The sequence below is a fragment of the Schistocerca americana genome, chromosome 7 (assembly GCF_021461395.2).
Source record: "Schistocerca americana isolate TAMUIC-IGC-003095 chromosome 7, iqSchAmer2.1, whole genome shotgun sequence".
In the NCBI taxonomy this organism is placed as follows: domain Eukaryota; kingdom Metazoa; phylum Arthropoda; class Insecta; order Orthoptera; family Acrididae; genus Schistocerca; species Schistocerca americana.
This window is the reverse complement of record NC_060125.1, coordinates 356,920,222-356,947,382: the sequence shown is the minus strand read 5'-3', so window position 1 is coordinate 356,947,382 and position 27,161 is coordinate 356,920,222. Positions and strand designations below refer to the sequence as shown.

The following is a 27,161-nucleotide window of genomic DNA, read 5'->3' as shown; positions in this document are numbered from 1 at the left end:
GTTGATGTGCTTACGTTTCACCTGTGAATGAAGTAGGGATAAATTATAACATGTGGTACTGTAATAAGTACTTCATGTTTCCAATTTAGTGATTTGCTCAGTGTCAACGTAGTTGTTTTCAAGCATAACTTACCAATTTATTTACTTACAGCATGAAGTAAAAATTCTCTACTAATATTCCCAGCTGCCTTTGCTGTTCAGGTATAGCTTAAAAGTGTGTTTCAGTTCCGTATTGCCTATTTGACCAACCATGATGCTTATGTGAAACTGTGCAACTGAGTTTTGAGTGATCATACGAATGTAAGAAAATGAGACCATGACCTTAAGTATACAATTGATGCTGACACAGGCACACTTCTGAGAATGCCCTCACTCTAGTGTGAAGATCATGCCACTGAGCAATATGATAACTGCTGGATGAGACATTCTGTGGAACATGTTAATGCAAAGCTTGGAAAATCACTCAAAGGAGAGCAAAGTTCACACATCGATGTGGTTGTTACATTGGCCCCTTCCTCCATTTTATCAAAAATGGCATGGTTTGCAACTGGATGCTTCTGGTAAGTGCCTACTTGCCAGAAGCATCCAGTCTGACCAAAGCAGTAGACATCCTATACATTTTTTAAAAATATATTTAATGAATCTTCTCTTCTTATATCTTGTCAGAAGAAAGTAAGCAGTAAAACTAATGGATTGCACCATGAATAAAAATTTGTTGTGCCAGAGAGAGAGAACTCATAACTAGCTAAAACCAAGCCTAAATCTTGATTTTATTATGTAGGTCAAATGCTATAAAGACATATTCAGGAAAGTTGTTGTGACAGCAAAAAAAGTCAACTAATATATTTATCCTCAAACACAGAAATAAGGCAAAAGCAATGTGGTCATTGTTCAGTCAGAATTAGGAGCCAAAATCAAAAGTCAAGAATTTTTGAAAATTGAATTTCAAAATGATGTAATAAATTCTGTTCAGATGTCAAATTGCTTCATCAAATGCCTCTTAAATGTAGAAAGATAAGATGTCGATATGGGAGTCTATCAAGGCAAAGCAAATTACATAAGCTTGGAAAACCACCAGAAAACATGGTTTAAAGAGTTTGAAAAAATCACTAAAAGGGATGTGGAAAATTATTTATTGTCATAAAAAAAACCTCATGTGGGTGGGATGAAATACTCACTTCTTTAATCAAGAGTGTGTACAATATCATTTCATAACCACTGCTGGTTATCAACATTATGAACAAATCTTTTGAGCAGGAATGTTTTCTGAATGTCTTGAAATATGCTGAGATAAAATGATTATTAAAAGAGGGGTCGACAGATGATGTGGGAAATTACTGCCCTCTGTCCCTTCTGGCGACTTTCTCTGAAGTGTTTGAAAAGATTGCAGCAAAACAAATTAAAAAATGTCTGATTACAAATGACACAATTTTTAAAAACCAGTATGGAATCCAATAGGGGAAAAAGCACTATAATGCCATCAGTGAGTTAACCCAAAAATGTTCTCCACATTAGATACGGGTGAAAAGGTCACAGGAATATTCTGTGATCTCTCAAAAGCCATCAATTTGGTGAATCACTCCAGACTTCTCCACAAATTACAGATACAAATATGGAATCAGGGCAATGCTTTACAATGGTTCAACTCTTACTTAACAGACAGGAACCAAAAAGTAATTGTAACTTCAAACTCAATAAATTACTCCCCAAAGTGGAAAACAATTTCCAAAGTAGTCCCACAACATCTGATATTCGGACCTTATCTGTTCTCCTTTACATAAATGACCTACCACTTGTTATTGATTTTCATTCAGCCTTATTTGCTGCCAATACATCAGTTGTAATTGAGGATGAGGTACCTGAAAGAATTCCAGAAAGTGTTAAAAAATGCTCTAGAAAAATTTGAATCCAGCTTCCATCAAAATGGACTAAAACTAAATGTAACAAAAACCAAAATGATGCAATTTTAAGCTAAATCATTAGAATGGAGTGAAATAAAGGTAACTTGCAATGATCAGGATGTCACAGAAGCAAACCGTGTACAGTTCTTAGGCCAAAATCTTGATAAACATCTAAATTGGAAGGCAGAAATTGACTACTTAGCAAATAAACTTAACAGTTTAGCATTTTCAATGCGTATTTTGGCAGGTGTCACAAACATAGACACCAGAAAGGTAGTCTGTCATTATTACTTTGAGTCATTTATCCCTTATAGTGTGATATTCTGAAGAAATTCAACAAATATCATGAGACTCCTATTATGACAGAAGAAAATAATTAGGAACGCTTGTTGCCAAACAAAGATATCCTGTCAACTACTGTTAAGAAAAACTGAAATAATATTTATTCCCTCCCTTTACATATATGGAGTGTTGTTCTTATATAAAAATCAACATGTGATAATTTCTCTTTATTTAGACCACAACTACAGCACTCGTCACAGAATTTTGACTCCTGACACATTGCTTAAAACTCTGTGCCCAAACACATAAGTATATGGGGTTTAAAATTTACAATATAATAAAAAGACAGTAATATATTTAATATAGAATTTGGCTCACTCTTTACTCTCCTGGTGGAAAAGTGTTGTTGTTCTATTGAAGAAGTCATTGAGAACAGTTTAATAATTTGAACACGATAATTATACGTTTTATTTTTGTATATTGGAAACTGCAGTACACAACTGTGTAGCAGTTAACTCAGAAATGTATATAAAGTAATGTAAACTATTGTAGTTCTCTTAAAAATGTTTTGTATTTTAAATCTTGGTATGTTTCCTATACCTCAAATCAAACAATTTGAAAATTAAACATTTTCAGTTGAATAAATCACATTTCACAGTACATAGTGGTTTCTATTGTGTTCACTAGGCCTTTTTAGGATCAAGTCAACTGAAAGGCAGAGCATCAGAATACACTAATATAGTTACAGCTTAATACAACTAATACAATAAAATAATGCAACTTAGTCAAATCCAATTATGTTAAGAAAATTCATTTAGTATACTCCATCAAAATATAAAAAGTCTCTTAAATCAAAAAGAATGAACATCTCATATCCATTCAGGAAAATGAAAGGATATGAGGAATTCCAACAAGCTGCTTGTGCGTATCAGAATATTGCATAGAAATAGATGACAATTAAAGCACCTGCAGCCATCACTTCTCATTTAATTTATTTATGCAACCAGTTTCTGTCTTCCTTACACCATTTTCAGTGCAGATTGTGGGGGTCTAAACACAAATTGTCAATGGCAGTTGCACTATGCTCTTTAAACTTAGGGGATGGGGATTTTGCTGCAGAAAATAATTCAAAGCTTGGTATCAGAAACTCCAGATACCCTCAATCAGTACCTTCTAACAGAAAATTGGGATTAAAATTGCCACAAACAATAACTCTCACGCTAATTCTTCATACCTTATTAAAATTGTTTGTAGTGGTTTTATGAAGCCTGAGATCACAGTGGCGACAAGCACCCATGATCTGATGTCCAAATCTGCGGCCGTTGCCTCAGGATGCCTCCGGCGTGTGTTGGAAGCCAGGACAACTGCTCGCAGTAGCGAGCCGTGAAGTGGCCCGCTGCTGGCTGGCTGGCTACGGCGGACCCTGCGTCAGCCTCAGGGGATCGAATCAATGACCGCCGTGGACAGGAACGCTGGAGCCCATCTGCTGCTGCGTATAGCCGGTAGTGTGACGTGCCCTGCCGTCCAGGAGGGCTGCCACACTTGAATGAATCTTGTTAGAAAACGTCACCTATTTATATTTGGCTGTGTGCCTCTGTTTTGCCAAGTGTGACCCTTCACGTCACGAAATCATAACATGCTAGGTTGGCCAGTGTTTCCCTTATGCCTGCAACTTGTGACATGCAAAACAGCTATGTATAATCTTTCAGCAATTTGATGGCCCTGTGGCCTCTATTCCACTTTGCAACTGTTGGTATGCATAACTCGCAGCAATCCGGCCCACACCTGGCTGCAACTTGTGCTCAGAATATCACACAAAACTAACTTTCCCTATCCTAAATAGTGGTGCCACTACATTATTCCCCTCTTTGGAAAGACCCGGTCCCCGGGTCAACCCTGAACTAGCTCTTATTGGGTCAGCACCTATGGCATATTTATTTACTATTAGAAAATTTAAGTGTGGTCTAGTGCCCCTTAAAACCACGACATGAAACAATGTAAAAATTCCCTACTGGACGACCACTGCTCAATCAGCTCCTTACCTACTTGTCTCATGCCCTCGAAATCCAATCCACTGGGACTTGAACTACCCTTGGTTGCGTTTTGGAATTAGGTCTCCACCTGACCAGAAAGAAAACAACACATAACAAAGTTAAGGCTGCGATGACACTTGGCACAGAGGTGCTCAAAATGATCGTTATTTGCCATTGCCTTTCCCTATACTGAGCGACATGTTGAACAAGTTGTTCAGCTGATATGCCCCCCTCTTACTCTAAAATGAACTAGTTTACAGATCTCAACACACCTGGCTCCAGGTATGATTTAACAAGGTCAGATTCTGCCTTGGCAAAAACTCTAAAGTGGCTTCTGGCTAGTACAGCTGTGGCTGCGTAACATTCAATTGCGTGACTCCTGAAATTGATGTTGGCAGGTGGCAGGTTGGTCCTATTATGTTACACTTAGTTCCATTGATTAAAATTCTGCTCCCCTTGAGTTCTATATGTGTTGCTTCTGCAAATACTCCCCACTCAAAACAATTTGCTACTACTACCAAATTCTCATAGGTGGAGAAGATCCAATGCATCCCGACCCATTGCAAGCTCAATTTTGGCTCCACGACGTCCCTTGGGCAGTCTATTACTTTACCCCCTGGCTATAAATAACTGCACCATAACTCACAGATTTTCCTCCAACATTCACTATTTTTGATCCAAAACAACTCCGATTGTGTGGCAACTTTCATTTTTAAATTTACATTATATGAACTGGTGCAATAAACACGACTTCCCTGACCCAGCACAGTCGATAACTAAAAATTTAAGCAGAAAATCGTATGACCGTGACATTGTTCAACACATATTTATTATGGCTTTACTGCAAAATTTACTCCGGCGCACTTATTTCTCCAGAACTGTGTTTGATTTCTGCTCCCACAACACTCCACATACATCAGACGCTACACTTCCCATTTCACTGACCTGAGGACAGGGATCACCATCACCCTTCCTCCCTCTTCAATAGGACTGCTGCCCCTAGCAGGCACACAATACTCGAAAACACACATAAAATACAATGCCTAATCAATCTATGCAAAGCCCCAAAAAAAAAAAAAAAAAAAAAAAAAAAAAAAAAAAAAAAAAAAAAAAAAAAAAAACACCACTACAAATACTCTACTACGTTCTGGATCGCAAAGCATATGGTAGTTCATGCTGTACTCTATCTTCTTGCTTTTCTCCGTGCTTAGCACCTCTCTTCACTCTTTCTTCCTCTTTCCTTCCTGTGACACGCCTGGAATCACATCCGGGCAACCCTTAAATGGCTGTAACTGCCCAATGAGTACTATCATTGTTCTAGTTGGCAGTTGAAGCTTAACATTAACAGGGGATGTGGTTACAACAACTTGGTATGGCCCTTGATACCTTGTGAGAAACTTCTTCATTTTCCCTTTTTGCATATAGGGGCTTGATAGCATTACCCATTGCCCCACTCTATACTGGGCTAAACTCCCTTTCTTTTTTACTGTGTCTTCCTACCTTTCCAAAGCCTTTGCATTTGCCTTTTGTACCCATTCCCAAACATCCCAAACTGTCCTTGTGAATTGACGCACAGATTCACCAATCCTTCCTTTCTGTAGCTTCACTAAATCAAACGGTGATGGCATTTTTCACCCGCACACTGCCTCATATGGAGACGAATTGGTATTTTTATGCACTTTTGCATTGTATGTGCATACAATATGACTCAAATACTCGTCCCACTGATGGTGATGAGAATCCACATAAAAACTCAGCATCTTCCTGATTGTTCTGTGTACCCATTCTGTCCTTCCGTTGGCCTGTGGATGCAATGCGCTCATCCTCAACCTCTTTACAGTCAACAATTTACACAGTTCCTTCATTAAAACTGACATGAAGTTGGTCGCTTGGTCAGTAATTATTTTCTCTGGCACACCAAACTTCAAAATCCAGTTGTTTACTAATGCCTGCGTGACCATTGCTGCCTGTTGATTTGGCATAGCCACCATCTCCACATACCTCAAAAAATGGTCTATCATTGTCAGAACAAATCTGTTCCCCTGATGGTGTTCATCTGAAAGGTCCTAAGACATTGATCCCCAGCAAAGAGAATGGACATGTTGCTTCCGGTATTCATTGTAGCTGTAGCTGTTTCTGGCTCAAATCTGCTCTCTGCGCACAGGGTATACAATTCTTGACATACTGATCCACATCTACTTTCCTACCTCTCCAATACCTCTCCGCCACTCTCCTATTCATCACTCTACACCCTTCATGACCGGATAACACGTGATCATGTGCTTCCTTTAAAACCTCATCCGTCAACTTCGCTGGCACTAAATACCCTTGGTCCTAACTTCGTTTCCCTGTACAGAAGACCATCGTACATATTAAATTGATGCTGTGTCTGATACAATTTACAATCATTGTCAGCATCCTGTAATTCTTGCCATACTGCTAGGTCATAACCTATGACTTCTACTTTTGTCACCTTCCTACTTAGTGCATCCGCATTACCATGCTTCTTCCCAGCCTTGTGCACCACCTCGTAGACAAATTCCCTAAGTCTCACAGCCCATCTAGTGAGTCTAGTGGATGGATCCTTCAGCCCCAACAGCCACTTCAACACAGCATGATCTGTCAGTACCCAAAATCTTCTCCCATATAAATAACATTTAAAATATTTGATTCCATCGATTACACTAAGCAACTCCCTCTCTGTTGTTGAGTAATTCCTCTCTGCTGCATTCAACTGCCTGGATGTATAGGCTACAGGGTGTTCTTTCCCATCAGTTTCCTGACTGATAACACACCCTAACGCTTGATTCGATGCATCACATGCTAGTATAAACTCCTTTTCAAAATCTGGAAACACAAGAACCGGACTTGGTGTTAACACTTCTTTCAGTTTGTCAAACACTTTCTGACACTCTTCTGTCCACTCAAATTTCACATCCTTCCATAACAATCGCATCATTGGCTGTACTAAATCTGCAAAACCCTTCACAAACCTTCGATAAAAATTGCAGATTCCGAAAATCCCTTACAGCCTGTACCAACCTCAGATCTGTTTGCACTCCGTCCTTACTGATAATGTGACCCAAATATTTTACTTCTTCTAATGCAAAATGACACTTCTCCAGGCTCACTGCCAAATGAGCTGCTCTTAATCTCATAACTACTTCCCTTAACTGCTGTCTGTGTTGCTCCATACTACTTGAAAACACTATAACGTCATCCAAATAGACCAGACATTGCCGTGGTTTCAAACCCCTCAAGACACTGTCTAGCAACCTCTGAAACATTGCCGGAGATTTTTTCAAATCGAATGGCATTCTAATGTACAGGTGTAGAGAAAGCAGTTTTTGGACAATTCTCTGGAGCCACCTCTAACTGATGATAGCCACTTGTCGAATCCATCGTAGAAAAGTACTGGCACTGTCGTAAGTGATCCAAAGTCTTTGATATGTTTGGAATGGAGAAAGTGTCCATTACTGTCTTATTATTGAGGTATCGGTAGTCATAACAGAACCTGTATTTCTTAGTTCCGTCCATAGATATTTTTTAGGCACAACGACAATTCCCACTCTCCAGCAACTATTACTATGCTCTATAATGCCATCCTCAAGCTTCTGATCAATGAAATCCTCCACAATTGGCTGCAAATACCTCGGTATTCTGTATGGTTTATGGTAAACAGCTGCTTCATTCCCTGTTGGTATCTTATGTTGAACTAATGGAGTTGCTGGTAATGGCCCTTGTGGAAAAAACAAATCCTTAAATTCCCACAATAATTCTTTGATATGCTCTCTTTCTCCTCCCTTCAAATGCTTAATTTTGTCACGCAATGCAGCTCTATCGGCAGTTAGTGGTTGATCGCTACACCAACCTCTCAAACACCAGTCTTCGTCGTCTGGCACATCCAAATTTGCTACTAAAACTCCATTCCTCAAATTCGCGTCTACAGCGCTAAAATTATCCATGTTCACGGGAACTACTCACCCATCGTTCCCCTCCTGTATGCGTACAACACTACATTTCACAAAACAACCCTGTGAACCCAAAACTTCATTATCCTCTTATGGTTCAATAAAATGTACCATACCTACAGGTAGATACGACTCCACACTTACCCAAAGCGACTTCCCGGTGCCACTAGACACACACTCATGTGAATTAAGCCTTAATGCTAATGTACACAGTTCAATTGGTTTGTTCATTATGTTGAACACCCCTTGCGACAGCTCTGCATTGACAACAGTTTCCCCTAGCTGAAATAACATTCCACCAAGTTCCACAGTTCGTTGTCCAAGGTCAACTTTGGCATGATGTTGATGCAAGAAGTCGACTCCTAGGATCATGTCATAGGCCTCGCTTACCCATGGTACTACCTCCATGCATGCATTAAATCAGCTTTATCTATTCAAAAGTCAACTGTCGCTGACCCCAAAGGCATGACCTCCTTATCCCCCACTCCACGCAACCTATAACGTGGTGGATCTAACTTCCTTTGTCCCCTTATATTCTAAGTAGCCAGTGACACTTGCGCCCCTGTGTCCAAAAAAATCTTAAGCTTTTTGGGTCCTATGGATCCTACCACTGAACATTCCACCTCTGCATACATATTTGTAGCATTGAAAGTAAACGGGAGCTCCCTTAGGTGGGTCTTGAGCCCCCTCTGCCATTTAACGATTGTCCACCCCTACTAACTCCACTTCTCCATCGTACATGCTGCTTATTTCCACCCCTTCCTCTATTCCTTGGTGACTGGTACATTGCCTCTGCACATATCCCGTACAACCACACTTATAACATTTTATACCCATTGTAAACACTGCTTGCCTCTCGCATACCCCTGTTGCCATGTCTATTTCCTCACATTGAATTGCCAGCTGAATGGCCGAATACAAATCTTTTGGAGTCCCTTCACGCACTTTCCATGACATATGCGCTGGTAACCCTCTCAAAAATACATCAAGTGCCCTTTGCTTGGCCTCCTGCAACAGAACACTATTCGCTTTATTGCTCTGACCCAACTTGTAAGTCTACTCATTAATTTCCCTTATCCTGTCCACAAATTTCTCCATTGTCTCCCCCTGTCTTTTTGTCATTGTACTTAACCTCTCTCTAAAGAACTGAGCGCTATTCTGTTTCTTGTACCTTTGTAAAAGCCCCTCCTTCAACTGCTTAAACTGTCCTGTCTTTCTTAAGGCCTCAGAACACCTTACATATGTCTTCACTTCACCCATTAATCTAATCTTGGCTACATGTAACAACTGTTCATCAGACCAACCATTCATCGCAGCTGAAATTTCCAAGTTCTCCACAAATGAAGACATGACTGATCAGATGTGGTTTCCCACTCACTTCTTAATGTTAATTCATTTCTCAACTGTGTATTATCTGCTGGCAATTGTGCTACTTTTTCCAACAAACTCTGCACTGCTTCTGGTTCCGACACACCTTTCGTCCCTGGCTCTGCCATTGTGTTGATTTCTTTCTCAGTTAGTCCCAAAACAAAACATATAAGTACAAGAATAACCCGACTCCCTACACCTCAGTATCATCATATTTGGTAACAACATACTTAAACCAATACAAAAGTAATTAAATGCCACGAAAAAAAAAAATGTACTGCCTTAAATACACTAACACTTACTCTGACAACAAAAAATACTATTCCCACGCAAAACATCTACAATGTGGCTTGCCAGGAGCCATACTCAAAAAAACAAAAAAAGGCAAGAAAACGTCCAAAACTCAAAAGAAAACTGATCAAAACTCACCACATCTTGTGACCGAATGCAGACGGGCTGCTCGAACGTCATACTGTACAGAAGAGGTTCACAATTCTGACACCAAATGTAGTGGTGACTTCTGCCACCAAATGTATCAGGATGACCAAATGTAGCAGAAAGAGGTAGAAGGCGCCATATTAAGACTTGTCCGAGTTTTCAAGTGATTTATTGTTTCCAACTGCAGTGCCCTCATTCCTCTTGGTCTGCGTCACAGGGCCCCACAATGCTGAGGAAGCACCCCAGTGGCCCATGCAACACAGAGCTGTGTTGTGGCAGCCTTGGACAGCCGAGGAATTGTGACAGCATCAGGATGCGCCGACAGTTGGCTCAGCGATGTGTGTCCCTGCCAACTCAATGCAGCTCGATGTGAGCCGCATGTGGCCAGCTGCTGCTTCTTCTCGCCGGCATGGCTCAAATCGCAGTGATGACGAGTGCCCGTGACTTGGCGTCCGAATCTGCAGCCATCATCTCGGGATGCCTCCAGTGTGTGTTTGAAGCTAGGACGACTGCTCGTGGTAGCAATCCGTGGAGTGGCCTGCCACTGCCTGGCTGGCTACGGACCCTGCGTCGACCTCAGGGGGTCAAACCAATGACCCTCCATGGACTGGAATGCTGGTGCCCCATCTGCTGCTGCGTGTAGCTGGTGGTGTGACATGCCCTGCCATCCAGGAGAGCTGCGGCACTTGAATGATTCTCATTAGAAAACGGCACCTATTTATACTCGGCTGTGCGCCTCTGTTTTGCCAAGCGTGCCACTTCGCATCACATACTCACAACACGCTAGGTTGGCCAGTGGGCCTCTTCTGTCCGTGACTTGCAAAATAGCTATGTATACTCTTTTGGCAATTTTACGGCCCTGTGTCCTCTATTCTACTTTGCAACTGTTGGTATGCATAACTCACTGCAATCCGGCCTGCACCTGGCTGTAACTGGTGCTCAGAATATCGCACAAAACTAACTTCCCTATCCTAAATGGTGGTGCTGCTACAACACAGAAATATTGAAATGTTTGTGACAAGCAATTTGACATTGCTACCCAGATTTGTGACATTATTGGGACTGTTTCTTTCTGCATGACAATGCAAGACCCTATACTGATTTATCTGTTACAGAGTATCTGGCCAGACATCCTGTTGTTGCCATCCCACATCCACCGTATTCAGCCATTGTTCTAACTTGCAGTTTTCTTTTTCTTGTTGCCATGAATGAAAAGGCAACTAAAAGGAAAGCTTCATCAAGAGACTGCAGACATCCAATGGGCTGTGACAAATGATTTTACAATCACTGCAGCTGAAAATTTTCTTGCTTGCTTACAAGACTATCAGAAATATTGGCAACTGTGTATACGAGGTGGAATCCAAAATTTTTGGGGCTAGTGCTACCATCTATGAAGTAGGAGTAGTAGATCTTTGCACCGCTAGGTGGCAAGAGCTGCCTATCAGATGAGCCAGTGTGCAGAGTGGCATTCAGGTGAGAGCACATGTTGTGTGTCCACAGTGATTTCCATAACACTCTGTGTTTGGTGTATGGCGATTTTACGATGGATCTGTGAACAGAACGGCACGTGTGTAACAAGTTCTGTGCGAATCTCGGGAAAAGTGCTGTGGAGACCCATGCAATGATTCAACAAATGTTTGGGGGACAGTGAATGAGCCGTTCGCGTGTGTTTGAGTGGCATGCTCGTACAGACATAGAAGATGATGCTGACACTGGAAGGCCTGTTAGCCACACAACGCCAGACATTGTTGCCATACTTCAACAATTGGTTCATGCAGATCGACGTCAAACCATTAAAGACCTTGCAGATGAAGTGGGTATTGGTTATGGGACATGTCAACGAATGTTGACTGATGAATTGGGCATACATCATGTCACCGAAAAATTTGTGCCAAGGATCTTGACTGCTGATCAGAAGGCACAGCATGTTGAAGTGTGTACGGATCTTCGTCAGACCACATCTGATGATCCAACCTTCTTGTCACGAGTTATCACCGCTGACGAGCACTGGATTTATGGTTTGACCCAGAGACAAAGCAACAATCATCCCAGTGGAAGAGTGTGAGCTCCTCAAGACCCAAAAAAGTAAGACAGATGAAGAGCAAAGTGAAGAGCATGATCATCGTTTTCTTTGATACCATGGGAATTGTGCACAAAGAATTCATCCCACCCAACCAAAACAGTAAAACTGTGATGTTTTGCGATGGCTCCTTGAAAACATACAGTGATGAAGGCCCAAACTTTAGCGTCAAGGGAACTGGCTGCTGCATCATGAAAACGTGCCCTTTCACACGTCCTTGCTCACCAGGACCTTTTTGGCAAAAAGCAACATGGCGGTTGTGCCCCATCAACCGTACTCGCCAGATTTGGCACCTTGTGACTTTGCGCTATTCCCAAAACTGAAACTCGAGTTGAAAGGCCATCAGTTCGACACTTTAGAGAGGATTCAACAAGCATTGCTGGCGGTGAGAAACACCCTCAAAGAACAGGACTTCCAGAAAACGTTTCACCAGTGGCAGAAGTGCTGGGGCCGGTGTGTAAGTGCGGATGGGAACTACTTCGAGGGTGATGGTGACCATTAGTCCAAAGGTAAGATTTTCAACAGATGGCACACCAGTCTCGAAAATTTTGGATAGCACCTTGTAGAAAGCCAAGGAGACTACTTCAATAGGAGAAAATATCATTACTTGGTGAATACAGTTTTCTATTTTTTTTTTTTAAATCTGTCCTCGAACTTTTCTGGCAAGTGGAATACAATCATAAACAAAAGAGTTAAAACTCTTCAATGAACTAAAGATTTTTGAGATTTGGCAGAAAGGATGTCTGATGATGGAGTATGCATTGCATTGTCTGAATAAGCTTTTTGTCCCCTTTTTTCAGCTACTGTTTGGACGAATTAACTGAATTTAGTAGCTAATGATTTATATTTCATACCATTTGTCTCACTGCTACAGGCATCTGGACCATCAATATCAACTGCCTTGTTGAGTGTATTTGTTTCATGCCTAGTAATGCTCCAAATTCTCCTTGTCTTGTTCTTCAAATTTTTGAATTTTTTTCTAGTACATGGTATTTAACTTTTTGGTGACATGCTAAAAAAATTTGCACTGCTGCGTTTAATGTATTTTCCAGTCCTTTGCATTAAATACAGCTCTCTCTTTCTAGTAAAAGATATTTTAAAGATATTTTGATGTGAGATATAAGCCCATCTTTTTCTCAGCGCTACTGTAATTATCCATGAACTGTTTAAAAGAAAACTGAATCCATAATGTTGTAATTTTAGGAAAGGATTAAATCTCTCATTTACTGTGTGTCTTGGTAAACTTGCTCCCATTTTCCATCCCATAAATTTTATTTCAATACTGTAACTGAATTGGCATTCACAAGTCTGTGAAAGGTTACTTTTCCTGCCTTTATTGCTAACATTCAGTCATCATGGTCAGATAAACCTTTTATTATGGGGCTCACATTAAATACAGTTGGATTTAGAAATAAATTATCAATTGATATTGCACTAAGTCCTATTCTTGTTCAGAATGTTGCTGTGGGGGCCAATTTAGAGACAGACATCAGTATCTCTAGCTACCCTCAATTAGAACTATCGGTGATGAAATCTATATTGGAATTTCCACTTACAATCACTGCCCAGTTATTCCTACTGAGAACTATTAATACTCCCAACAGTGTCTTCATGAAATTTAAAACTTTTCCTGCTGGGGATCTGTCAAAAGTGTTATCTTATATTTGTCTATGTCTGTTACTGAAGTAAAGAACTCTGGGTACACATTTGTGGTTATTGCAATTCCTGAAACTATTTAGCTAACAACATACATCCAGCAGTGTGTGGATCCTTGTTGGCTTTTTATTGCATGTTTTGCACAGGTGGTGCCCTGGGGCTTTCGTGAGATCCTCAACACTCTGGCCAAAGAATATCCGGGATATCCTATCTTTGTAACTGAGAATGGCTATGCTGACCTTGGTGGCCTCAATGACACTGATCGTATACATTACATTGTTGTGAGTACTGTCTTTTTTTTCCAGAGTGAGTGTGGCAGTACATTTATACATTCATTCTGTAGAAAGTAAATATTGCAGATACAAAATTTCATGTATGTGGTGCCGAATGGAGCTGCAGTGTTGTGGCTAATTGCACCTAAGTAAAAAAAAAAAGTTTGATTAATGAAGTAAAAACAGATGAGCTTTCACTGTGTTTTGCTATTATGTATAGATTTGAACTTGAAATCAGTATGTGTTTGACATCTGATTTGTGGTTTGAAAGAGTAGGTGAAAGGTGCAAGTAGAAGAATCAATTGGTCATGTCGCTGAAATGGCAAAGAATTACTGACAAAATGGAAATACTTCTGGTTCTCTACCGAAGGCCAGCTCACCATATTCACCAGTGAGAAAAGTCTGAGTAAAAAAACACTCCATTGTCAAATGAAAGTTTGATTCTGATGTTGGACATGTGCCTAAATACCTCTCATAGTACAGAAAACACTTCTTAAAAACTGAATAATAAATGTTACTTTTTCTCATTCAGTCAGTATAAAAAGTAGAAGAAATGGACAAAATGTAAACATGATTAAACTATGATAACTCATGAGGATCTGTAGAAATCTAAAAATAAATGTGAACAATATCAGGAAAAGATAGATTGCTATTCACTGTAAAAATGACACTTGAGTTGCAGACATTCACAAAAGGAGGACACTGATACATTAGCTTTTGGGCAAAGCTTTCATCAGAAAAGGAAACATACACAAATTCATTCACACAGGCAAGAGCACTTCACACTCACATGACCTCTCATTGTACTTGTCTGCAACTCAATGTGTCATCTTTACAGTGAATTGCAATCTATCTTTTTCCTATATTCAATATTCCAACCTGGAGTTTCAATTGTTTGAGAAATAAATGTGATATATCTTTGAAAGCTGGCTGTTCCTTTCATAATGGCCAAATAATCGTTCAACACTTCAGTGTCATTTTTGTAACATGACAATCAAATGAATTATCCATAAGTTGGAGGCATTAAAGTACAGTGTTATTTTTCAGAGCTATATGTCAGAAATGCTGAAAGCTATTTATGTGGACAAAGTGCCTGTCATTGGATACACATACTGGAGCCTCATGGACAGTTACGAGTGGGATAATGGCTACAGGTAAGAAGAAACATTTATCACACTTCTGCTACTAACTGGGCTCAGTAAATATCCTCCATTCAAAGTAGTTTTGTTTAAAATAAAAAGATGGAGAGTTACAGACTAAACAAGAAAAGGTGGATGTCATGATAAATATCTGTGTCCAAAGCAAAGAATAAAGTACAGATAGCCATGACAGATCAATCTGACTTTGCTGTGGTATAGCATGGAAGGGTTCTACAAGCCTTGATGCAAAACATTTCTGAAGGAAGTATTTCGAGTGTAAAGCGGAATGCATCTCACTGAAAGTGTCAGTGAAACCTTAAGTAATAGTAACTTTGTGGAAAGGTGGTTTTATTAATCCAAAGTAGGTATTATTAAGTGATACGCAGTCATTATGAAAGGTGTACATAGATTAGAAATATTGTACTTGGCACTGAAGGAACTACTCACAGGAGTTTTATTCATAACATAAATAGTGGTACACATGGTTCAGGTTTTTAGTAATAAAGTAGGAACTGACCTGGTGACCAGTTATATTATTTTCCTTGGTCTCTCTCAACATCTTGACCAGTCTGACAGATGGATTTAACACAGTCATTGTTGGGTAATCCATGTTGATTCCTTAAAGGAGAGTTTCAGTTTCTAGAAAAGTCATAATACATGAGTATAAAACATGTCATAAAAAATTCTACAACAGATTAACTTCAGTGAAAAAGGCCTGCTGTTGAGTACATCTGTTTGACAACCTCTCTTCAAAATGATAATGTATTTTATTTTTCCATCTGCATGGAACACTTTGTTTCTTCAGCAACCTATGACAGACTGCTGTTAGAAGAGGGGCATACTCTAGGAAGAATCATACAGATACCTCATAAAGCCATGTAGCATTTTCTCTCGAGTAATTTTGGTTAATTTTTTATCTTGAGATCACTGACTTTTGTAATCGAGATTTTGGCGTTCATACAACATTTGAGAGGAAGAAATGTAGTAAAATTTCACAAAGCAGAATTTAACATTTCAGCTTGTCCCTGTTTTGGTGCCAGCACACTCACCAGCAAACTGGACCTTAATTCAGTTACTGCTTGTCTGTGAAACTTTGGCTGCATTTAAATTTGTGGTGAATTTCTTTGTTTTTGTAGAACTTCTGAACATGGATGTTAAATCAGAGCCAATCTTTCCCATCCTCCACAAAATGCTAGGCACTTATCTGGCTTTTTGTCACACTAACTAAAGAGAATTATCATCCTAACTTTCTTAAAACTCTAATTGACACCTGTAGTCACTGACACTATAATAGGATCATGACTACAGATTCTGTGGTCTATATTAACTGAGTTAAAAAATTTGGCCCTGTTTTAATTGGGAGATCTGAGAATTTATTGTAAGAGTTGGTTTTCTGATTAACTGCTGTAAATAATTTTCAGATAAGATTTTTAGAAAAGTGTCTCAAGAATTCTTGTCCCAACTACCCACTTCAATCACTTGAATATCCCAATCTATTGCTGCTAAACTGAAATCTCCTACTAAAATTTACTCGCAGTCTTCTCCAAGTTTTTTTCTAAAATATTGCATCACTACATCTGACTTGAAATTGAGAGCAGTGAGATTTTGGGGGAAAATTTAAGGGTATATCAAAAAGATAGGCAAAGGGAAATGGAGGTAGTGTATTTGTAGCAGTAGACAAGAAACTCAAATGCACCAAGATAGAAACTGATGCTGTCTGAGAGATTGTTTGGGCAAGACTCGGTATCAGAGATAAGATAAAATAATTGGATCCTTCTATTGCTCACCAGACTTATCTGCTGATGTAGCTGAAAACTTTAGAGAAAACCTCAGTTCAGTTGTACATAAGTTCCCCAATCATACTGCAAACATTGAAGAAGACTTTAATCATCCAACAATTAATTGGGAAAATTACGTTTTTGTTAGTGGTGGGTGTGATAAGACATCCTGTGAAACTTTACTAAATGCCTTCTCTGAGAACTACCTAGAACAGATAGTTAGGAACCCCACTAATGATGGAAATATTTTGGATCTAATGGCAACAAACAGACCTGACCTCTTTGTGGATATCCACATCGAAACTGGTATCAGTGACCATGACATGGTTGTGGCAATAATGATTACCAAAGTGGAGATGACAACTAGAACACGCAGAAAGATATATATGCTCAGTAAACTCAATTAAAAAAAAAAAAAAAAAATCAGCAGTGTCATATCTCGATTAGGAACTTTAATAGTTGACCATGCACTGGATAGATATGTATCTAGTAGAACAGTTCATAATAGGAGGGAACCTCCATGGTATACAGTCACTGTCTAAAGAAACAGAAACTATTGCATTATAGGTGTAAAACAAGGGCTATATATAGAGAGATGCTGAACGATGACAGTGGCTTTGAGAAACTGCTGAAATAGTTAAAACTTAACAAAGCTCCAGGTCTCATAGGGATCCATGTCAGATTCTACACTGAACTTGCAACTGAGTTAGCTTCTCTTCTAACTATAATCTGTCTTAGATCCCTCAAATAAAAAACCATGCCCAGTTCTTGGAAAAATGCACAGTTCACACTCGTCTACAAGATGGGTAGCAGAAGGGATCCACAAAACTACTATCCTATATTCTTGATATTGATTTCTTGTGGAATCTTAGAATATATTGTGAGCTCAAACATAATGGGGTATCTTGAACAGAATGACCTCCTCAATGCCAATCAGCATGGATTTCGAAAATACTGGCCATGTGAAACCCAACTCGCACTTTTCTCACATGACATACTGAAAGCTTTGGATCAAGACAACCAGATAGATGCAGTGTTCCTTTATTTCTGAAAAGCATTTGACTCAGTACCACACTTATACTTATTGTGAAAAGTATGACCATATGAGGTATCAAGTGAATTTTGTGACTGTACTGAGAACTTTTTGGTAGGGAGGACACAGCATGTGATCTTGGATGAGTCATTGTCAGATGTAAAAGTGAGTTTGTATGTGCCTCAGGGAAGTGTTTTGGGACTCTTGCTGTTCATGTTGTATATTAATGACCTTGCAGACAATATTAATAATAAAATCACACTTTTTGCAGATGATGGAGTTATCTATAATGAAGCAAGATTTCAACATGGTCCAGAGATTGGCTACTTGCTCTAAATGTTCATAAATGTAAAATTATGTACTTCACAAAACAAAAAAACAAAACACATAGTACCCAATACCAGTAATATCAATAAGTCACAGTTGGAATAGGCCAACTCATACAAATACCCTGGTGTTCTAAATGATTAATGGAAAATCTCATATAAAGATGTGAAACAAATACTAACAAAGAGATAGAGGGGCTGACCAGTACTTACCTCAGCTCAGTACAGTTGATAGATACACAAAACAGAACAGAAAATTTACATTCCTAGCTTTCGGAACTTTGTTCCTTCATCAGGCAGGAGAGAGGGGAAAAAAGGGAAAGTGGATTCAGTTACTCACAACCCAGGTTATGAAGCAACAGGGAAAGGTAAACGGGGAGGGTAGTAAGGATGGAGGCATGGTCGTCAGAGGGAAGCCAAAGATATTCTACTGTAAGTACTGTGCCAGCTTCAAACCAAAGAGGATGCAAACAGAAGTAAAGATAAACACAACTATGTAGGAAGAAAAGATGTGTGAATGGCTAAAGAGGAGAGGGAAAAAGGAGAAGACTGAAGAGTAAATGGGAGTGAGGTTGGTTAATGTAGGGGGATGGCGGGATGAAACGATGTGTTGGAGTGCAAGTTCCCATCTCCGCAGTTCCGAGGGACTGGTGTTGGGTGGGAGAAGCCAAATGGCACATACGGTGTAGCAGGTTCCTAAGTCCCTAGAATTATGCTGGGGGCATGCTCTGCTGCTGGATATTGGACATCTCCTAGGCGGACAGTTCGTCTGTGCCCGTTCATGTGCTCAGCCAGTTTAGTTGTCGTCATACCAATGTAAAAGGCTGTGCAGTGCAGGCATGTCAACTGATAAATGACGTGTGTTGTTTCACATGGGGCCCTGCCTTGAATTGTGTATGTTTTACCAGTAGCGGGGCTGGAGTAGGTGGTTGTGGGGGGATGCATGGGGCAGGTTTGGCAGCGGGGTCGGTTACAGGGGTAGGAACCGCTGGGTAGAGAAGGTGGTCTGGGAATATTGTAGGGTTTGACAAGGACGTTACGGAGGTTAGGGGGTCGATGAAAGGCAACTCTGGGTGGTGTGGGGAGAATATTGTCAAGGAATGATCTCATTTCAGGGCTTGACTTGAGAAAGTCATATCCCTGGTGGAGTAATTTGTTGATGTATTCGTGGCCAGGGTAATATTGGGTGACAAGGGGGATGCTTCTGTGTGGTCTGGGGGTAAGAACATTGTTGTTGGACGGGGAGGAATGTATTGCTCGGGAGATCTGTTTGTGGACAGGGTCTGCAGGATAGTTGCGGGAGAGGAAAGCACTGGTCAGGTTATTGGTGTAATTGTTGAGGGATTTGTCACTGGAGCAGATACGTTTGTTACGAATACCTAGGCTGTAGGAAAGGGAGCGTTTGATGTGGAATGGATGGCAGCTGTCAAAGTGAAGGTACTGTTGTTATGTTTGTGGGTTTGATGTGGACAGAGGTGTGGATGTGAGCTTCAACAAGATGAAGGTCAACATCCAGGAAGGTGGCTTGGGTTTTGGAGAAAGACCAGGTGAAATTCACATTCGAAAAGGAGTTGAGGTTATTGAGGAAATTAAGGAGTGTTTCTTCACCATGAGTCCAGACCACAAAGATGTCATCTATAAACCTATACCAGGCCAGGGGAAGAAGCTGTTGGGTCTTCAGGAAAGCCTCCTCCATGCGGCCCATGAAGAGGCTGGCATAGGACGGAGCCATCCTGGTTCCCATGGCTGTTCCCCTGATTTGTTTGTAGGTCTGGCCTTCAAAAGTGAAGTAATTATGGGTGAGGATGAAGTTGGTAAGTGTGATAAGGAACGAGGTTTTTGGAAGATCTTCGGGTGGGCATTGGGAGAGGTAGTGATCAAGGGCAGAGAGACCATGGGTATGTTTCAGTTTATTGGTAGAATACTGGGGAAACGGAATCAGTCTACAGCAGGGATAGCTTACAAATCACCTGTGCTACGTATTCTACAATATTTCTCATGGTGATATTGAATGTATACAGAGAAGGGCAGCATGAATGGTCATTGGTTTGTTTAATCTGTGGGAGAGTGTCACAGAGATAACGAAGGAAGCGAACTGGCAGGCTCATGAAGACAGATGTGAAATATCCCAAGAAAGTCTATTAATGAAGTTTCAAGACCTGGCTTTAAATGATTACTCTAGGGATATACTATAAGCCCCTATGGATTGCTCACATAAAGATCATGAGGATAAGAGTATAATAATTACGGCATGCACAGAAGCATTGAAACAATCATTTTTCTCACACTCCATATGTGAATGGGACAGGAAGAAACCCTAATAACTGGTACAATGCAATGTACCCTGTGCCATGCACCTTGTAATCTTACTCTCCCACATGTCACTAGTAGACAGCCTACTATGCACAATTCCACTGTGTAATGCAGTATGGTATTATATTCTGGGGAGACTTTACACATAGCCCAAACATTCTTCTCACTCAAAACAGAGCTATAAGAATAATGAATAAGGCAAAGCCGACTGATACCAGCAGACCTCTCTTCCAAAAGTTGCTCATCCTGTATATACTAGAACTATGCAAATTTGTAAAAAGTAATATCACAAAATTTAATAAAAATTTAAATGTCCATGACTATGGTACTAGACAGAAAATGAAACTCCATGTTAAAGAAATGTGCACCTCTGCCTTTAAAAACTCTCCCTTCAACAAAGGCATTAAAATATACAATAGCCCGCCATCAGAAATTAAAAAAAAACAACAGTAAGTCCCTGACTGTATTTAATAAAAAATTAAAATCATTCCTACTTGAAAATTGTTTCTACAGTGCAAGTGAATTTCTGCTCCACATGGGTGGAAAGAAACACAAAACAAAATGCAACAAAGAATTTTGTAAAGATTAAAACATTAATCCAAAAATCTTGCATCTATATCATCTGCTACTAAGCAAATTAAGTGCAGAAAGAATATCCAACCAGGTACTGTTGTGTATATGTGTGAGAAGAATGCAGCACTAAAACACAAATGTGTAACTGAGTATGTAATTTATGTGTTCATAACTTCTCAGAAAATACACTCCTGGAAATTGAAATAAGAACACCGTGAATTCATTGTCCCAGGAAGGGGAAACTTTATTGACACATTCCTGGGGTCAGATACATCACATGATCACACTGACAGAACCACAGGCACATAGACACAGCCAACAGAGCATGCACAATGTCACTAGTACAGTGTATATCCACCTTTCGCAGCAATGCAGGCTGCTATTCTCCCATGGAGACGATCGTAGAGGTGCTGGATGTAGTCCTGTGGAACGGCTTGCCATGCCATTTCCACCTGGCGCCTCAGTTGGACCAGCGTTCGTGCTGGACGTGCAGACCGCGTGAGACGACGCTTCATCCAGTCCCAAACATGCTCAATGGGGGACACATCCGGAGATCTTGCTGGCCAGGGTAGTTGACTTACACCTTCTAGAGCACGTTGGGTGGCACGGGATACATGCGGACGTGCATTGTCCTGTTGGAACAGCAAGTTCCCTTGCCGGTCTAGGAATGGTAGAACGATGGGTTCGATGACGGTTTGGATGTACCGTGCACTATTCAGTGTCCCCTCGACGATCACCAGTGGTGTACGGCCAGTGTAGGAGATCGCTCCCCACACCATGATGCCGGGTGTTGGCCCTGTGTGCCTCGGTCGTATGCAGTCCTGATTGTGGCGCTCACCTGCACGGCGCCAAACACGCATACGACCATCATTGGCACCAAGGCAGAAGCGACTCTCATCGCTGAAGACGACACGTCTCCATTCGTCCCTCCATTCACGCCTGTCGCGACACCACTGGAGGCGGGCTGCACGATGTTGGGGCGTGAGCGGAAGACGGCCTAACGGTGTGCGGGACCGTAGCCCAGCTTCATGGAGACGGTTGCGAATGGTCCTCGCCGATACCCCGGGAGCAACAGTGTCCCTAATTTGCTGGGAAGTGGCGGTGCGGTCCCCTACGGCACTGCATAGGATCCTACGGTCTTGGCGTGCATCCGTGCGTCGCTGCGGTCCGGTCCCAGGTCGACGGGCACGTGCACCTTCCGCCGACCACTGGCGACAACATCGATGTACTGTGGAGACCTCACGCCCCACGTGTTGAGCAATTCGGCGGTACGTCCACCCGGCCTCCTGCATGCCCACTATACGCCCTCGCTCAAAGTCCGTCAACTGCACATGCGGTTCACGTCCACGCTGTCGCGGCATGCTACCAGTGTTAAAGACTGCGATGGAGCTCCGTATGCCACGGCAAACTGGCTGACACTGACGGCGGCGGTGCACAAATGCTGCGCAGCTAGCGCCAACCGACGGCCAACACCGCGGTTCCTGGTGTGTCCGCTGTGCCGTGCGTGTGATCATTGCTTGTACAGCCCTCTCGCAGTGTCCGGAGCAAGTATGGTGGGTCTGACACACCGGTGTCAATGTGTTCTTTTTTCCATTTCCAGGAGTGTATGTATGTAAGCTCATGTTTGTGTAAGCTTTCAGCATATTACTTCATGCCAGCAAATTATCATAATGCCCAACATCAAATGTATGTATGTGCATCACATGTACAGTATTGATTCAGAGGACAATAAATAAATAATTAAATAAATAAATAGATATTCAGTCTCTTCATAAAAATTTATTCATTTCATAAGCTTTGAGAGGAGTAATATGTACAAATAACTTTTTTACTGATCTTCATTTTCTCATTGTTGGCTGCAGTTTGTCACATCTAGGGGTAGATTCTTGAGGCTGAAATTTTATAGATGACATAACTGATGAAGTAATTTCTGTTTCTATGACTTTTCTCATTCTTCTATGTCACACTGTCTTTACAGTATCCACCTTAAAACGGAAATTTACATTGTTATTGCTAAACATAAAAACACCTCCAATTCCATTAGAGGCATGCCCACTACTACTCACTTTCTGCAGTAGTAACAATATTCCAAAGAGTTTACAAACTTTCTTGACAAAAGAAGAATCTTCACCAAGTTGCATCATTATTTTATAAATGAATCCAGAAATTAATTTAATAATAAGCATTAGATTGTGTAATTAATAATAGGAAATTTAAGTGTGCCAGATATTTCATAATTTCTAATATTTCCAAAAGAAGAGCAATTTTAACTGTACATACAGAGTTAATACATACGACTGTAATAAATTAATTTCTTTTTATACATTTTAGCCTGAAATATAATGCATTCATATAAAAAATCATATGAAATTCTTTTAGTTAAACAGCTGAGATAATTTTAACCTATACAAGATTCGAAAATATTTTGGTATCAATTATTTCTATTAAAAAAAGGTATTGTCAGAGGAGGGTGTCCCATTACAAGAGCCCCCTCACAAAGTTTGGAAACAGTGTGCTTACAATATTTTGTGACAGACTACAAGGTTTGCCAAATGGTGTACAAAACGATGTCAAAAGTTAGATTGCCAATGTATAGAAGTATCTGATACATAACATATTACAGAAAAGATAAGTAAAATACGTACTATATGAGTCAGAATCTATACACATATCAGGATATGGTATTCAGATTTTCGGATCTGTGGAACATACTATCACAAGACAAATAATACAAAGTCAAAACTACAACATAACACCATTAAACTATAGAAATAATTACAGAGACAAGGTAAATTACTAGAATTACAAATTTTAAGTTTACATCCATACAATCAAACCTTCAAACTCTTTAAAGAGAAGAGAGAAATTTCAGAGCCCAAGTGTACGACAAGTGAGCTGACTCGAAAAACTCACGACAACGAGTACAGACCAAAAGAATACATTCAATCGTGAGTAGGAATCAATCAGCCACATAAACCATAGTATTTAAGGATGTGTTGATTCATAACAGGACAAAATGATGAAAAAATATTAGGGCCTCAGTTCAAGATGTGGGGGCCGACCCATGAATCGAAACCACACTGGGTACAAACCAGCAAAAAATGTTTTGAGACAACAAAATGAATAAAGCTCATAATCATATCAATAAGTTCAATTATATGCAAAGAGTAATTGTAAGAAGCATCTAGCCTCAATCAACAGTTGTACACTCTCATTGAGTATACAGCCGCGATGACCAGGGGTACCCAAAACAGAGTTAAGCATGAATCTGCCCACAACACAAATACCAGTCAGATACAATATGGCAATACTCAGGATAAATACAGGTAAACAGAGTCATAGTTAGCTTTGAATGATGACGTAATTGAGTAGCTTGAGGACCAAAATCAATGTATGAAAGCAGAGATGTATACATCTTGTTATATTGTCCATACTAGTAAATGTCTTCCACATTATTTGCTAATTGTCCATACAAACAAACCTACATATATAAAAGCCTAGAAGATTAATTTACAATTGATTAAAAAAGTACATACTGATTTAAAGTTACATAATGTATTGGAAAGTCAATCACCCTACTTGGAAAAACATACATTTATGCGGAATAACACTGCCTTTGGCAGTCTTTCCTAAATTTACAAATCTCAGTCACAACACTGATGTAGTTAACAGATGCTTGAGTACATTACCCAGCACCTATGATTTCCCGTAAGTTGACTGGTCCAGCAGGGTACAGCCATACAGCAGTGTGGAGAGTGGCTCTGCCCACATCTTAGTTTCCTCCTTAGAGTTCTCATCACAAGCTCCAATGGATAAATAATGTCCTGTCTAGTATTCACATCAAATCCTGAAACATTGTTCTGTGTACTAAATATGCTGTTCAATACCTTCTTCACACCACACAAGATATGCTCTCCCTACTCATTTTCCAACATCAATTATATAGGATTTATTTCAGGCACGATTAAAAGGTGTTCACATACGAAACATTAATAATCAGAGTTAAATGCAATAAAAAAATGAACTAACAAGTTGATACAAACAGATATACTAAGATACTATTCATAATATTTACAGTACAAATTATGAATGATGTCCCATTTCAAAATTGTAAAAGGACCTACTCATTTAGTCTCATGACATATATATACTTTACCTGTGTGATCAAAAGTATCCAGACATGTGGCTGAAAACAACTTAAAAGTTCATGGTGCCCTCCATCGGCAATGCTGTAATTCAATATGGTGTTGGCCCACCCTTAGCCTTGATGACAGATTCCACTCTCGCAGGCATACATTTGCTCAGGTGCTGGAAGGTTTCTTTGTGAATGGCAGCCTATTCCTCATGGAGTGCTGCACTGAGGAGAGGTATCAAAGTTTGTCGGTGAGGCCTGGCATGAAGTCGGTGTTCCTAACCATCCCAGGACTCTGTGCAGATCAGTCCATTACAGGGATTTTATTGTCATGTAACCACTCCACCACAGGCTGTGCATTATGAACAGGTGCCTGATCATGTTGAAAGATGCAATTGCCATCTCCAAATTGCTCTTTAGGAGTAGGAAGCAAGAAGGTGCTTAAAATGTCAATGTAGGCCTGTGCTGTGATAGTGCCATGCAAAACAACAAGGGATGCAAGCCCCCTCCAAGAAAAACATGACCAAACCATAACACCACCGCCTCCGAATTTTACTGTTGGCACTACACACGCTGGCAGATGATGTTCACCGGGCATTTGCCATACCCACAGCCTGCCATCAGATTGCCACATCAAGTACCATGATTCGTCACTCCACACAATGTTTTTCCACACACCTTACACCAAGTGAGGCGTAGTTTGGCATTTACCTCCATGATGTGTGGCTTATGAGCAGCCACTCAACAATGAAATCCAAGTTTTCTCACCTCCTGCTTAATTGTCATAGTACTTAGCAGTGGATCCTGATGCAGTTTGGAATTCCTGTGTGATGGTCTGGATAAATGTCTGCCTATTACATATTATGACCCCTTCCAACTGTTGGCTGTCTCTGTCAGTCAACAGATGAGGTCGGCCTGTACACTTTTGTGCTGTACGTGTCCCTTCACATTTCCATTTCACTATCACATTGAAAACAGTGGACCTAGGGATGTTTAGGAATGTGAAAATCTCTTGTACAGACGTATGACACAAGTGACACCCGATCACCTGACCACGTACGAAGTCCGTGAGCTCTGCAAGTTCTGCTCTCTCATGATGTCTAATGACTACTGAGGTTGCTGATATGGAGTACCTGGCAGTAGGTGGCAGCACAATGCACCTAGTATGAAAAATATATGTTTTTGGGGGTGCTCGGATACGTTTGGTCACACAGTGTATCAAATTCTAAAGCACAAATCTACTACAGAATGTAATTATATAGTGTATAATAGATTTTAACTCACAAGGGGAGGCCGCCAATTGTGAAATTCAGATCCGATTCATACTGCGCATAATAAAAGCTCATGGCCAGAGGTGTAATGTGGCAAAGCACCAAGAGGCACTTCTCAGCCGTTGTCGAGAAAATCGACAGTTAAAAGAAACCGTTGCGGTGAAATACTCTCTACGATTTATAATTTTATACAGCGTCGTGGCGCAGCGGTAAGCGCTCGGGTTCGTAATCCGAAGGTCGCCGGATCGAATCTCGCGCCATGCAACATTTTTTTGTGTAAAAACTATTAATGAATTGCTTATGCATGTTGGTGAAGGTGGATCGCTCTCCAATTGTACCGCCTCCATTTTTCCGTTTGTTTAACATGGTGTACCAAAGCTCTCACGTCCGCGCTGATTTTCGACGGTGTTATAAGTTGCGCTAGGGACCGCATCTACCTTCTTTCGAAGTTAGCAGGCAACTACGCTGTTATGCGGCGGCTCGTTTCGGCCCATTCAACATCTGTCCTTCAAGTGTAACGAGCGAGTAACGGAGTTTATATTTCATACCTGCCACAGCAAATTTTTGCTCGTGGGGTTTCTATTCCAATTCGAAC

The 27,161-nt window shown here is 40.5% G+C and overlaps 1 protein-coding gene across 1 annotated transcript in view; it reads left to right on the top strand.

Annotated features, from left to right (window-relative positions):
• The window catches only part of LOC124622928 (myrosinase 1-like), a 197,487-nt gene that overhangs the window by 131,066 nt on the left and 39,260 nt on the right, over positions 1-27,161 (top strand). Inside the window, exons 9-10 of the mRNA XM_047148718.1 lie at positions 13,876-14,010; positions 15,049-15,155. Coding sequence (XP_047004674.1) covers positions 13,876-14,010; positions 15,049-15,155 — 242 coding nt within the window. The remainder of the gene's footprint in view (positions 1-13,875; positions 14,011-15,048; positions 15,156-27,161) is intronic.